Genomic DNA, 12,128 nt, shown 5'->3' on the forward strand with positions numbered 1-12,128 from the left:
CCGCAGGATCATCAGTGGGGCTTGGTTCAACTGTCTTCTCTGGGTAGAGGTGCAAAGTGACATGATCTTCTTCCTTTGGATCTTCTGCGGTTTCCTCCACAGTCCCTGCTGCCTCCTTACCCTGGCCCTCACTGGTAGCCCATAGGATGAGGAGGCTGTCGGGGTTGAGGTGGGGGGTCATGAGCCACTCGAGGCTCTATTCTGGGAACCCTGGCTTGCACCCAGTCCAGCTCATAATAGAACGAGCGTGTGTGATGACCCTTCCTGGAGTGACTATTTTGTGCTCCAGTACAGGTGCCTTAGGTGTTTCATGTGTTCCCAGCACTGAGCCAGAGTCCAGTGAATGCCCACCTCCTGCAGCCTCTGTGAAGTTTCCCAGGACAGATGAAAGTTCCTGCAGCTCTGGCAGAAATCACGGAGGATGGTGTATTCCAACCACACATTGACCAGCACTCCTGTGCTTGGTGGACCAGGCAGCCGCTCTCCGAACATGAGCCATGTTCCCTGTATTGATCAATAGTGTGCAGTGGAAAACATACCTTCAGTTGGTCAGCACAGTTCACTACCACCAGTGACCGGGGGGGGGGGGATGTCAGGGAGGACAGGGACCTGTATAGATTGGATCAGGCAAGGAAAAGGTTCACTGCATTGTAGAAATGGGGCTGGAGAACTATGGAAATTTGGGACCTGGTACTGGCCCTTGCCCTTGTTCCTAGTGCTCTGTAGGACGTGTGTGCAACTGTGCCCCAGGGCGAGGTGTGTACACACTCACACTGCTCAGTCGTGCTGGCTTACATGCCCCGTACTTGCCTTCATACACGGACTTCAGGGGTTTAGATGCGGAAGAGAGGGGGTTATGGCACACCATGCGCCTGGACATGTGTAGAGCTGCTAATGCAGAGGTAGCTTAATTCACAGTCCATCAGGAACAGTCAGGAGGGCCAGATCCTCCTATTTAGCATTTCCTGAGTTACAAACACTAGGGTCTCGGGGATATTTTTCCTTCAGATCATTAAACGTCATTGTGCCTGATCCTGCAAGGAACTCTCATGGAACTCTCACTGAAGTCAATAAATTAGGGAAAAACTGAAGTCCATGTATGGTCCAGATACAAAGCACATGCAGGACTGGCCCCATAGCAATTAAGATTCACTTTAAGATCTATGATCACTCAAATCCCTTTTTTCCTCATCCAAAACACTCAGTATATTTGGTTCTTACTGATTTTTATTGAAGAATTATTCCAGATGTAGAAATTTGGGTTATCTCCAGGCTTTTGCCTTAATAGTTTATGCAACCTATTCCACATTTTCCATGTCTGGCATATTACTGAGTTGTTAGTGTTTAGATCCCTTATTGAAAAATCCAGAGAGGAGCCAGAATCCTCAGTCTTTGTTAGCTGCTTTTCCATCACAAACCATGGCATCTGAGTTGGAACATTACCCCACACAATTTACGCTCCCAAGCGCTTTGCTGTAACATTAAAATAGGCAGCCGGAGTCCTCCATTCCGTAAGCTTGACAAAGTTTTGATATCCTCATTCTATGCTTCCTGGTGACTCCACAGGAAAACTCAAACAATTTTCTCAAGTTGCTCAAAGTATGTTGCTGGAATTGGCATCATCTGGAATAAATAATGTCACTGAGGAGCTGTAATCATTTTGTAACACTTATTCAACCCCAAAGACCAGGACTTGGTAAACTCCATCCACCTCATTAACTCTTATGTTTTGGAAAGCTGGGTCCAGTTTGTCCTTGTATCATTTGATACGGGGTTTTAAAATCAGCAGGGAAGAGGTTTTTTTTTCTGGTGTTTTATTACTTTTGTAAGCCATTACACTCAATATGTCAGAATGATTTGATAGTGGCAAGTAAGAGTTCCAGGGCTGTGCAAAAAGCATGGGAGAACAGCCATATGGTCCCCCTGTGTAAGATCAGGAGGGGAGGCCACAGCCCATTTGTAAGGATTTTAGCCAGAGAGCGAGAGGGGGGGGAAAAAAAGTCACCTTGAAATTTGTATCCAATCCAAACTCTCTATCTTTTTGCAATCAGAGCCACATCACTATTTCCAAAAGTTAATTTCACTTGTTCCTTAGATAAACAGAGCTCCTGTTAACCTTTAAGACTCTGGTCAGTTTTCAGTTACATGAAGTGCCAATAACCAGGTGGACAGGTTTGGGATACATTTACCTCAGTAGTTAATTAGTCCTGCTGCTGCCTCCTGTAAGGCACTTATTGCTAGTTTCTCCATACGGCTCTCAGTTATGGCCTCCTGGTAGGCAGCACCCACGGTAAAGAAAAGGATGTCACCACCCAACAGTTAAGGACTTCGAGAAGCTCCTCGAGTTAAGCTGGAAAGCAGCCATATAATGGGTTCTGAGTCACTGTATAGGCATGTATGAGTAAGGGATGAGACACCACAGAGGGCTCTGTGGCAAGGAGTAGCATTTCTGCTGTAAGCCTCTTTACACAGAAAAAGCCTTCTGAAGAGACAGTTTGTCTACAGAGGAGAAGCTGAAGAAGCAGCATTAATCATGCACTTTCATCACTGGGAGATTGAGAAAAAGAAAATTAAGGTACAGCCAAAGCACATGGTGGACCAGAGAGCTGCTGCACTAGAACCCAGTGCTGCCCATGCAGACAGATCAGCCTCTGGTACTAGCTGGGCATTAAGGGCCTATAAGAGATACTGGGGATGGTATGGGCTGCTTGTTTAAAACAAGAGTAAAGTTGAAAGATTTCTTAATAGAGGGGCTGGTTAGGAGAGAGATCCAGGACTAACAACCTCAAAGCCTCAAAGCAGCCAAAGTGTGGAAGGCTTCCAGAGTTGCTAATTACTCTTTTGATATTCTGTTCTCTAGCTGGAACGAAGTAGAATAGGTCACATTCTTGAGCCTGCCTATCTGCTCACACTGGATTTCTGATCCTTACATCATATAGTGGAAACAATATGTTTATAGTACCAGTTCTTAAATTGAGAGCTTAAGCCTCTGTGTTTGCATTTCTACACCAATAGTGTGTCAAAGTATTGTAATTATCTGACACTGGGGCTAATGGAGGTAGCAAACATGACAACTGAAGGCCAAGGTCCAACTTTCACTGTAATCCCCATTTCTGGTTCTGCAAACATTAGCTCACCCACATATTCCAACTGGAAACTTTGCATGTGTAACTTAAAAAAACCTGAGCTAATTTTGTTCAAACTACATGTATTGTAGTTCTTGCCAAGATCTAAAAGAAAGCAAAATTTGAAGAAAATCTGTATAGCCAATTTAAAATGATAAGCTTTTACAATTTCTCCCCTCACTCATACATTGGTTAGAAGCTGTTGATGTGCAATCGGAGTTCCCCTCTTTTCTTTCTGGGACAGCACTGCGCTCTTTGTAAATGTAAATGGTGATAACTTCTGTTAGCATTGCTCCTTTTACACAGGCATAAATATCACTGTCGGATGTTTAAAGAAACTTAGGAAGAAGGGTAAGGTCAATCTTATTCAGAGCACACCACAAGACTTTTCAATTCCCATAACAAGACTGAAGTGCCTTAAATAGTTTCAGAACTGGATAAAGGTAGTAGATTATTCAAATTCCATTGAGAACAAGTAGCTGAAATATGTGATTAATAATCCATTAGTTACATTAACTACTGCCTCCTTTGAAACTACATGAACAGACACAACTCAATCTCATGATGAAGCCTGTGTCCTCATGTAAAAATATGACTTTACTTTGATTCTTCCCACATACCTTGTTTTTGCGATGGGAATGGCAATGAGGAAAGGGAGGGGGAAAACGGTTCACAGCTAACAATAGGGCAGCCATGAAGAAAACAGAGTATTGCAAAGACTTGATGGAATCCCAATAGCTCAGTGTTGTTTTATACTGAAAAATGGCTCGAGAGCCGGAAAGTAGGTGTTTGTATCTCACTCTGAGAATTTACTTTTTGTAATTTTTGCAATAAATATTGCTTTGGATACTGAATTAAACTAGTTAAAGATTTTTACTGGACCCTTGAAGTGCATGTGGACATCATCATTTTCACAAGCTGAGAAGTTTTAAGGGAAAAAGGCTAGATTTTATTTTGCATCGGGAGCTCTTGAAACGATGGAAATAGGGAGTTCAAATGTTGGGCTAAATTCTCTCATGAGACATGTATTTATATTGCAACAGTAGCCAAGGCTTGAAGTTTTTGTGTGATAATGAACTCTCTGCCTAGAAACATATGCAAAAATATAAATAACTAGTAAAATGGATGCAGGATTTCCCACTAATTTTTTTTTTTTTTTTTTTTTTTTTTTTTTTTAAGTATTAGGGTCATGAGACAATTGGCAGCAAATACTGGGAAGACTTAAAATCAAACTGGATAAAATATTCTCACTAACAACATATTACACTGTTGGCAACAAACAAATAAAAGAAATCCAATCCACCATAAATCTCTGGGATAAGCATTAAATATAATTAATAGTAAAGCCTATATTTTCCTCTACTCATGAGTTATGCATTTTCTCTTACTTTGCTGCTCCAGTGCGGAAGAGAAATACAGAATAAAATAATGAACTCCAAAAATTTAATACAGAAAGCAAAGAAGTTTAATTGAGCTGCATAAAGAAGTTTTCTCTGAGATTACATATAACAAGAGTTTAAAGTTACAATGCTTCTGTGATCACTAATTGACAGAAAAGTATTGAGGACCGTTTTAAAATATTTCATTTACTTCCATAGTTCTAAGATCTCATCATTACATTCATCCTGTAAACCATGAAATCAAAAACTACCAGACTGCTTAAATAGAGTATGAAAAAAAACCTGCATCAATGTAACAGCTGCAGAGTTCATAGGACAGAGGCATAAAAATAATATAAAAAAGACAAGAGTTAAAAATCCTACTGCAAGAGTATTGACTGTAATAAAAGAGAAGACATTAAAACCAGCAGTTTTTTAGGTGCCAATACATAATAGAACCCATAAGACAGGCAATGAATGATGCTAAGTTCGGGGGAAAGAGTCTGTTTCCAGGAAAGAACTTCCTGACAGACACCACAACAAAGCAGCATGAACGGTGACTGTGTGGTCCCCTTCTTGGTAATAAATCAAACGTCAAAGGTTGATCTGCAGTTAATAAGAGGCCTAAGCCTTCTCCAAGGATTTGTAGTACTCTGTCAGCACAGTCCAGGCTTTGGGTGCCATGAAACCTTCAGGAGGATTTTGTCCTTCCCGAGCCAGCTTGCGCATGCGGGTTCCTGATATAAACTCAAAGTCTTCATGGCTAAAAAAGTAAATAACAAAATAATTAGAAATTAAAAGATGGAATTTACAGCTGAGACTGATCTTACTGCCTCCTTTTTTTGATAATTACTTTATACTACACTTTAATAAAACCCAACCTTGGAGGGTAATATTTGGGAACACAACTATAGTTTCAGACATGCTGCTAATGAAGAATAACAGAAAATCCTCAAAGTATATACACCCTATACAATATATATTCTTAAGCTAAATAAGGGGTATGTGCGTATGTCCAAATGCGTTCGAGATAGGTGCTACAGCAGGATGAAACTATCTATCTTCCTATAGCTGTTATTCTTAAAGATAAAATTCAGCAGGACAGATGGAAAATGGAGGACAATCAGGATTATCTATCATCAGCTTCTACAGTATTTTATACACCAAAAAAGGCAATAGTAATCCAGTCAGAGTGGGTGACAAGAATGAAAAATGTCAAGATTTCTTCTAACCAGATTTAACTCTGAGGAAGAGTTAAACACAGTTGAGAATGACACAATGTCAGAAAATTTACCAAGTATTCCGAATCAAAAGTGATTTATTGTTAAATTAAATACAGCAATTTTACTTATTTCATTTGTTCAATTTGCTACATGTATTTGTTACTCATTCTTCACTGGTCTGTTTGAAATAAAAGCCAAATATTGACCTCACATGCACATGGTTTAGAATGAAACAAATGAGAGACAAGTGTGCGCATCAGAGGGCAAGGTTTAGTTTTAAGTGCTAAACCATGCTCAGTACGAGATGGAGGTTAGCAAGGTACAGAAAGCATTCCACAGTCCCCTTTCACAATGCACACTACACAAGCTGTTAGCAGCACAACTTTTTTATTTGGATTGTAATCCTATGCACAACAGTAAAGCCTAGAATGATCTTCCTATGCTCAACTATCTCACAGTAGTGTTGGTGCCCAGATTGTGGCAATAAAGGAGAAATATACACACACACACACACGTACTTCAACTACACAGAATATATAACACGCATCAGATAAGAAAACTTAACTGAACTATTGTTTAAAGGGAGGGTTCTAGACTGGAAAAAACCTATGCTCTCAATAGGACTGAAAAATAGGAAACTTTCATCAAGTTTCTTCCCTAGTATAGATAGGACTCTGGTGTCTATCAACCTCTCAATAACTGTGTAGGAAAGAGTTTTATTCTCTCTTCACAAGCAGCTGTTTTCTACCATAGTTTGCAGGAAGACGCATCCAGGTTAATTTCCTAGAGTGAATAAAATAATATAGAGTTTGCAGCTTATGACTGCTGTAGGGGAATGGACTCCCCATGTCCTACTCAGAGGGGTGTTAATTCTGAAGCTTGCAAACAATTTATATGTCAATACTTAGCTGTTTATAGGCAGGGAATGGGGTGGGAATTTGAACAGAGGTTGAAGTTCCCAGAAGGGATTAAAAGAGGGTACCAGCCTTTGGATTTAAAGAGACTCAGTTATGTTATTTAAGTGCCTCTCAATAAATGCATGCACTATTTGACCTCTCCCTGGCTCTTTGTCTGAATATCAGCACCACTAAGGAGAAGCCAAATAGAGCACAAACCTGAAGACGTAAGGCAAGATATGTCAAATGGCTAAGAGCATCTGATTAAAGAATTATGGGACGATTATAAAAGAGGTATGGGGTCCTTTGTTGCATTAAAAAGTTTTATTTTTTATTTATTTTTTTTTAAGAAACTGGAAGTGTCAACATCTCAAAAAAATTTACACAAATTTTCATAAGGTTAAATTTTGGTTTGGTCATTCCTCCTCTTCCTCGCTTTTCTTTTTTCTTCCAGCAAACATTTTCTTTTCTAATACATGGCTTTCCCTAAAATCAATAGGCCAGATTCTCAAAAGGCATAAATAAGCTATTCTTATTTATACCAGCTACTGATCTGGTCCAATGGTTGCTTGCTCCTTGCATAAGCCTTGATTTGAAATTGTATTTGTTGCTAGAAAGTTTTCCATTTTTAAACTGAAAATACTATAAAAGTGGCTTAATTGTTCAACCATGCATAAGTTGACATATTTACACTAATGATAAAGATCAGATCTCCACTGAGTAGTAGCAATGGATGATGCAACTAGCAAGAAAAGGAAGCCTTGTCCAATACCATTACTGAAACTAACTCAATACAACCCAACATTTTTTTGAAATAACACATATTGACAAAGAAAATTTGCTTTCAGGTGAAATGTTGCTACCTGAGAAAATAAGAGTACTACTTATTGCTAAGGAGGACTGCTGGATGAGTTAGGAATTCTTTAACTCGTTAACTCTGTAGAATGAGAAATTGGGGAGGAATAAATGGGGGCGAGGAAGGGGAAAGAAAGACATCTTTACCATCAGAGTAAAGTTGATGTTGGGTAAACATTTCAAGAGCACATAAATCTTATTTCCAAAAGAGAATTAAGCACTTAGAAGCCTAAGTCTTATTTAAATTAAGGGAATTTAGGATCCAAGGTGCTTAAATCACTTTTGAAAATGGGATTTAGGCACTTTTGACCATTATACCTATCGGATGGAATTAGCTTGGTTTGAGCCAAGTTATATTACAGTATATGCTTCCACTAGTTATTTACAATTATTTTCCTGCCAATTGTGTTTCAGATTGTAGCACTGATGTAATAGAGTAAAAGAATAAAGGTCACCCATTGCCTTTTAGAAATGGCCAACAACAATAAAAAAGAGTGTCTCTCCTTAGTTTATTTCCCCTTTAGCCTGGTAACACAAACTATTTTTGTTTTGAGGAGAAAATATATGGATTAGTTGGTACAGCAGGAAATTTCATGGAGGATCTGCACAAGGATTAACAACTCCACTTAAACTTTACAATTGAACACACATTCCAAAGAGACAAGAATAAATCAACTATGAAAATTGTCAAAATGGCGTGGGAAACAGAAAACCTGATCTTCAAAATATGCACCAGTGAGACAATGAAATTTTCTCCAAACCATACTGTACTCGAACTCTATTATACTGAAGCAGTAAAATCACTCCATGAGAGTGCAATGAAATATGTTTGCTAGTTGGCATTGGGGTTTTGGGTATATTGCTCTATTAAACCCATAGCGAGGGACGGGGCAAGGGAGGGAGAAGAAAGCTCCATAGTATTCCTCATGCCTCCATTTATAGCTGAAAGGGCATTTGAAGGTCAACAATGCACTACATTTATAGCCTGGTGTAAGCCTGAGATCCAAAAGCAAGTAGTCTGTTGCAGCACAGTTCTAAAGAGCTAGGCAGTTGAGTAAGGGGGAAATGGCAATAACTCAAGTACAAAGACAATATGGATAGAGAGAGGAGGAGCATTTTACATTTGGAAACCTATATTCTACTCTATTCTATTAGGATGCAGGCAAATGGAGAACAATCTGGTGCTATCCACTTGGTCTTCACATTACTCATGTTGTACATCAGTAGGTAGGACTATACCAATAATCCCTATATAAAAATTACCAAACAAAGTATGTGATAATTGACAAGCCAGACAACTTAGATTGTTAACATTTCATTCTTTCCTTTAATTTTTCAAGACCAGAGTTCTTATCAGTCCAGTAAGGCTGGCTTCTCTCTCTCTTTAAAGATTACAAATTTCACCATTCAAGAATTATTTGTATTATAGTAGCATTGAGAGGCCCCAGCAGAGATCAGGGTCCCATTGTGCCCTGCTATGAGCTTTACATACAAAAAACAGGAAGACAGTCACTACCCCAAATAGCTTACAGTCCACATAGGCAAGACTGAAGGAGAAAGGAAATATTACCTCTGTTTTGAGATGGGGAACTGAGGCACAGAAATTAAGTGACTTGGCCAAAGTCACATAGGAAGTCTTTGGCACAGCCAGGAACTGAACCCAAATCTCCAGAGTCTCAGTCTCTGTCTGGTGCCTTAACCTCCAGGAAAGTATCTGCTCATAGCAGAACTATAGCAGGCTGCTGAGAAAAGTGCAATGTTTAGTTTAAACAAATCAAAGTTTCCCCCAAACTTTTAAACTAAGTACTTACCATTTTAAGTTATCCATTTTCCACGGGCAGCACCAAAAACCATTATTAGAGCCAACAGAGGGGGCTAAAGAAGAGTCCTAGACCATCAGCAGAACAGTTGAGAACAAAATAATAATCACTCCTTGCATACGTAGATGCACTAGCTAACTTCATGCACATTTTACAGAGGATAAACAGCCTGCTCCGGTAGCTGTATTTATGGGCTTCCTATGGCTAAAAGGATCTCACAGTGTTCTCTGTCAAGACAGAATTATTCATTTTCCAAAAATTGCTGTGGTTTCTTTCAACTGATTGTTAAACAAATTTCCTTTTTTAGTAGAGTTTCTTCTCAGCAGCAATCGGTGGCTGAATTTTACAGGACAGTCTTCTTACAAAGACTTGGGAATCTCTCCTCTCCCAAACAATTACAGCTCTTTAACTGCCAAGACCAGCCTCTTGGTTGTACTAATGTTAAACTGATTCAGCTATCAATGGGTAAGTATGATAAAATTTTATATTAAAAGTTAAGGTTAGCACAGGATTATGGTGTTGTACCATCTTGATTTCTGCATGCAACAGTTGACTGAAGTAGAATGTACTCTTGTGGGAAAATTCTACAAATGTTCTGCCTAAGTGAAAATGCTCAAGTTTTCCTGCAGAAATGTAGGTTAGATCAGGTATCTGGCAATGCAAAGAAATAGTAACACAGAATACTAGACAATTCTGCTTTGATTATTTGACAAAAGGAAAAGCACAGAACCCATTAAAATCCATTTTCCCTCCGGAATGCCAAGCTCTCTCAGACCTACGTGGTTGACTTGCATTCCCTCTGTGAAAGGATTTAAAACTCAGCTTTCTAGGCACCTCCTTTTCTGACACTGCTTCACCCTGCAAACATTTCTCCATCACATGAAATGGGAGTTCTGCTGTCTGTTGCTGGCTCCTTTCCACTACAACTAAAGAAAACATTTCTCTGTTGCTTAATTATCTAGTTCCTAGCCCTGACATTTGTAGTTTTTTTACTCTTTACATTACCCTTTCCATGAATACTCCTCTTGACTTGCCCAATATTTGGCTGAATATAATTGCTACTGTATCAACTGCAAGAGCCCCTTAAATAGTAGGTTAATCTATTAGTTATGCCTGCATATTTATTCAAGGCACTAGCATAAAACTTACACCAGTGCCCAGTTATTATGTATACAGAAGGGGAGTTTTAGAAATGTCCAAAACAGATGTACACTGAGGACAAAAATAATAACCCTTATGACTTAAGCGGGTGTGTCAAACTTAACAAACCTAACTAAACTCATACTTTACAGGTAGGTCTTCACTGTTAAAAAACCACAATCCTGTGTTCTTAACATGAGTTGGCTAATGCTGGTTAGATATTCAGAGTTAAGAATACACTTTTTGCAGTGTAGACATACCCTAAGAGTCCCACCCATCTAAGCTTTACTGCTTCCTCCTAATGGAAGGCAGGTTTAAGAGAGCACACAGATAGAATCAGTCACACAATCTAGTTCTTCCATCCCCAATGTGTCTTGGGAAGAAATATCTATTGCACGACATTCCTAAGAGAAGCCTGAGAGCATTCAACAGCAGTCCCAGACTAGAATGCTGCTGCAACGTTTTCCTCTTTATGGGAAAAAACACACAAGCATCCAGCACCTGTCCTTAAATTGCCAAATAATGCTGATCTGCCAGCCTCCAATGTACATCTCTCTTAATGGTACCTATCGACCTTTTGCAATTGCCAGTATATCAATCTATCATACTTCTAAAATACAAATTGTTCTTTAGTCACAGACTAGTCAAAACCGTAAGTCGAGTAAAACTGTGTTTAGGACAGACGTTTAAATTACTTTAGATACCCATTGTTCAAAATTCTTGATTCCGAAGTTAGATGCTCGGCATTTGTGACCATCACACCACTTATTTTGGGTGTTTAAGAATTCGCCAGCTCCTTTTTCACTGTGTCACGGGACCCTCTTGGGGATGATTATAGAGCACCAACAACTACTAAAAAAGAACAAGGTCTCCTGGAACACATTTTTCCATTCATTAACTAACTGAGCAGAACTCAAATGTAGAGACCCAACTACAGCTCAGTGGTTAGCAATACACATGCTAGAAGTGATAGACCTAGTTAAAGGGGTGAGATATTCTTAACTAAAAAAACCAAACTTGCAAATTAAATGTATCCTAATTTCATTACTTTGACTTCAATGGGTCTGGACCTTTTTTCTACACAAATCAATTGTACACATTACAAAAATAGTTGTGTAGTGGTAAATCACAAAATCATAGAAATGTAGAGCTCATGTGGTCATTTAAGTCCATTCCCTCCTACCCATGCTTAGGCAGGATTAAGTATCTAGACCATTTTTGACAGATGTTTGTCTAACCTGTTCTTAACCACCAATGACAGGGATTCCACAGCCTCCCTAGATAACCTGTTCCAGTGTTGAACTATCCTTATAGTTAATAAGTTTTCCTAATATCTAACCCAGATCTCCCTTGCAGCTACATCTACACTATGCACTAGGGGTGTGATTGCCCTGCTTGTGTACACACACACATACTTGCATGAGCTCTCATCGAGCTAGCATGAATATAAACAGCAATGTAGCCATGGTAGCACAGTAGCAGCAGCAGAGGCACTGCTTAGCCATGCCAAGTACATATTCACTGTTTTCAGGTGGGTATGTACCCAGTACGGCTAAGGTGTGCCTCAGTTGTCACTACCCATGCTACCGTGGCTATACAGGGAATCACACCCTTAGCTCGTAGTGTAGATGTAGCCCAAGTCTATCGTTCTTTTCCTATTACTGGTGGACATGGAGAACAACTGATCACC

The 12,128-nt window shown here is 39.4% G+C and overlaps 1 protein-coding gene across 2 annotated transcripts in view; it reads right to left on the reverse strand.

Annotated features, from left to right (window-relative positions):
* Positions 1 to 4,567: 4,567 nt before the first annotated feature.
* PAPSS1 (3'-phosphoadenosine 5'-phosphosulfate synthase 1) overlaps positions 4,568 to 12,128 on the reverse strand; it is an 85,470-nt gene continuing 77,909 nt past the window's right edge. For both annotated transcript variants that reach the window (XM_067568269.1, XM_067568270.1), the window contains one exon: positions 4,568 to 5,267. In XM_067568269.1, the coding sequence (XP_067424370.1) occupies positions 5,129 to 5,267 (139 nt within the window). In that variant the 3' untranslated portion in view covers positions 4,568 to 5,128. The remainder of the gene's footprint in view (positions 5,268 to 12,128) is intronic.

This window comes from Emydura macquarii, unplaced genomic scaffold, assembly GCF_026122565.2.
Source record: "Emydura macquarii macquarii isolate MOO-44397 ecotype Brisbane River unplaced genomic scaffold, CSIRO-AGI_Emac_v2 contig_2863, whole genome shotgun sequence".
Taxonomy (NCBI): Eukaryota; Metazoa; Chordata; order Testudines; family Chelidae; genus Emydura; species Emydura macquarii.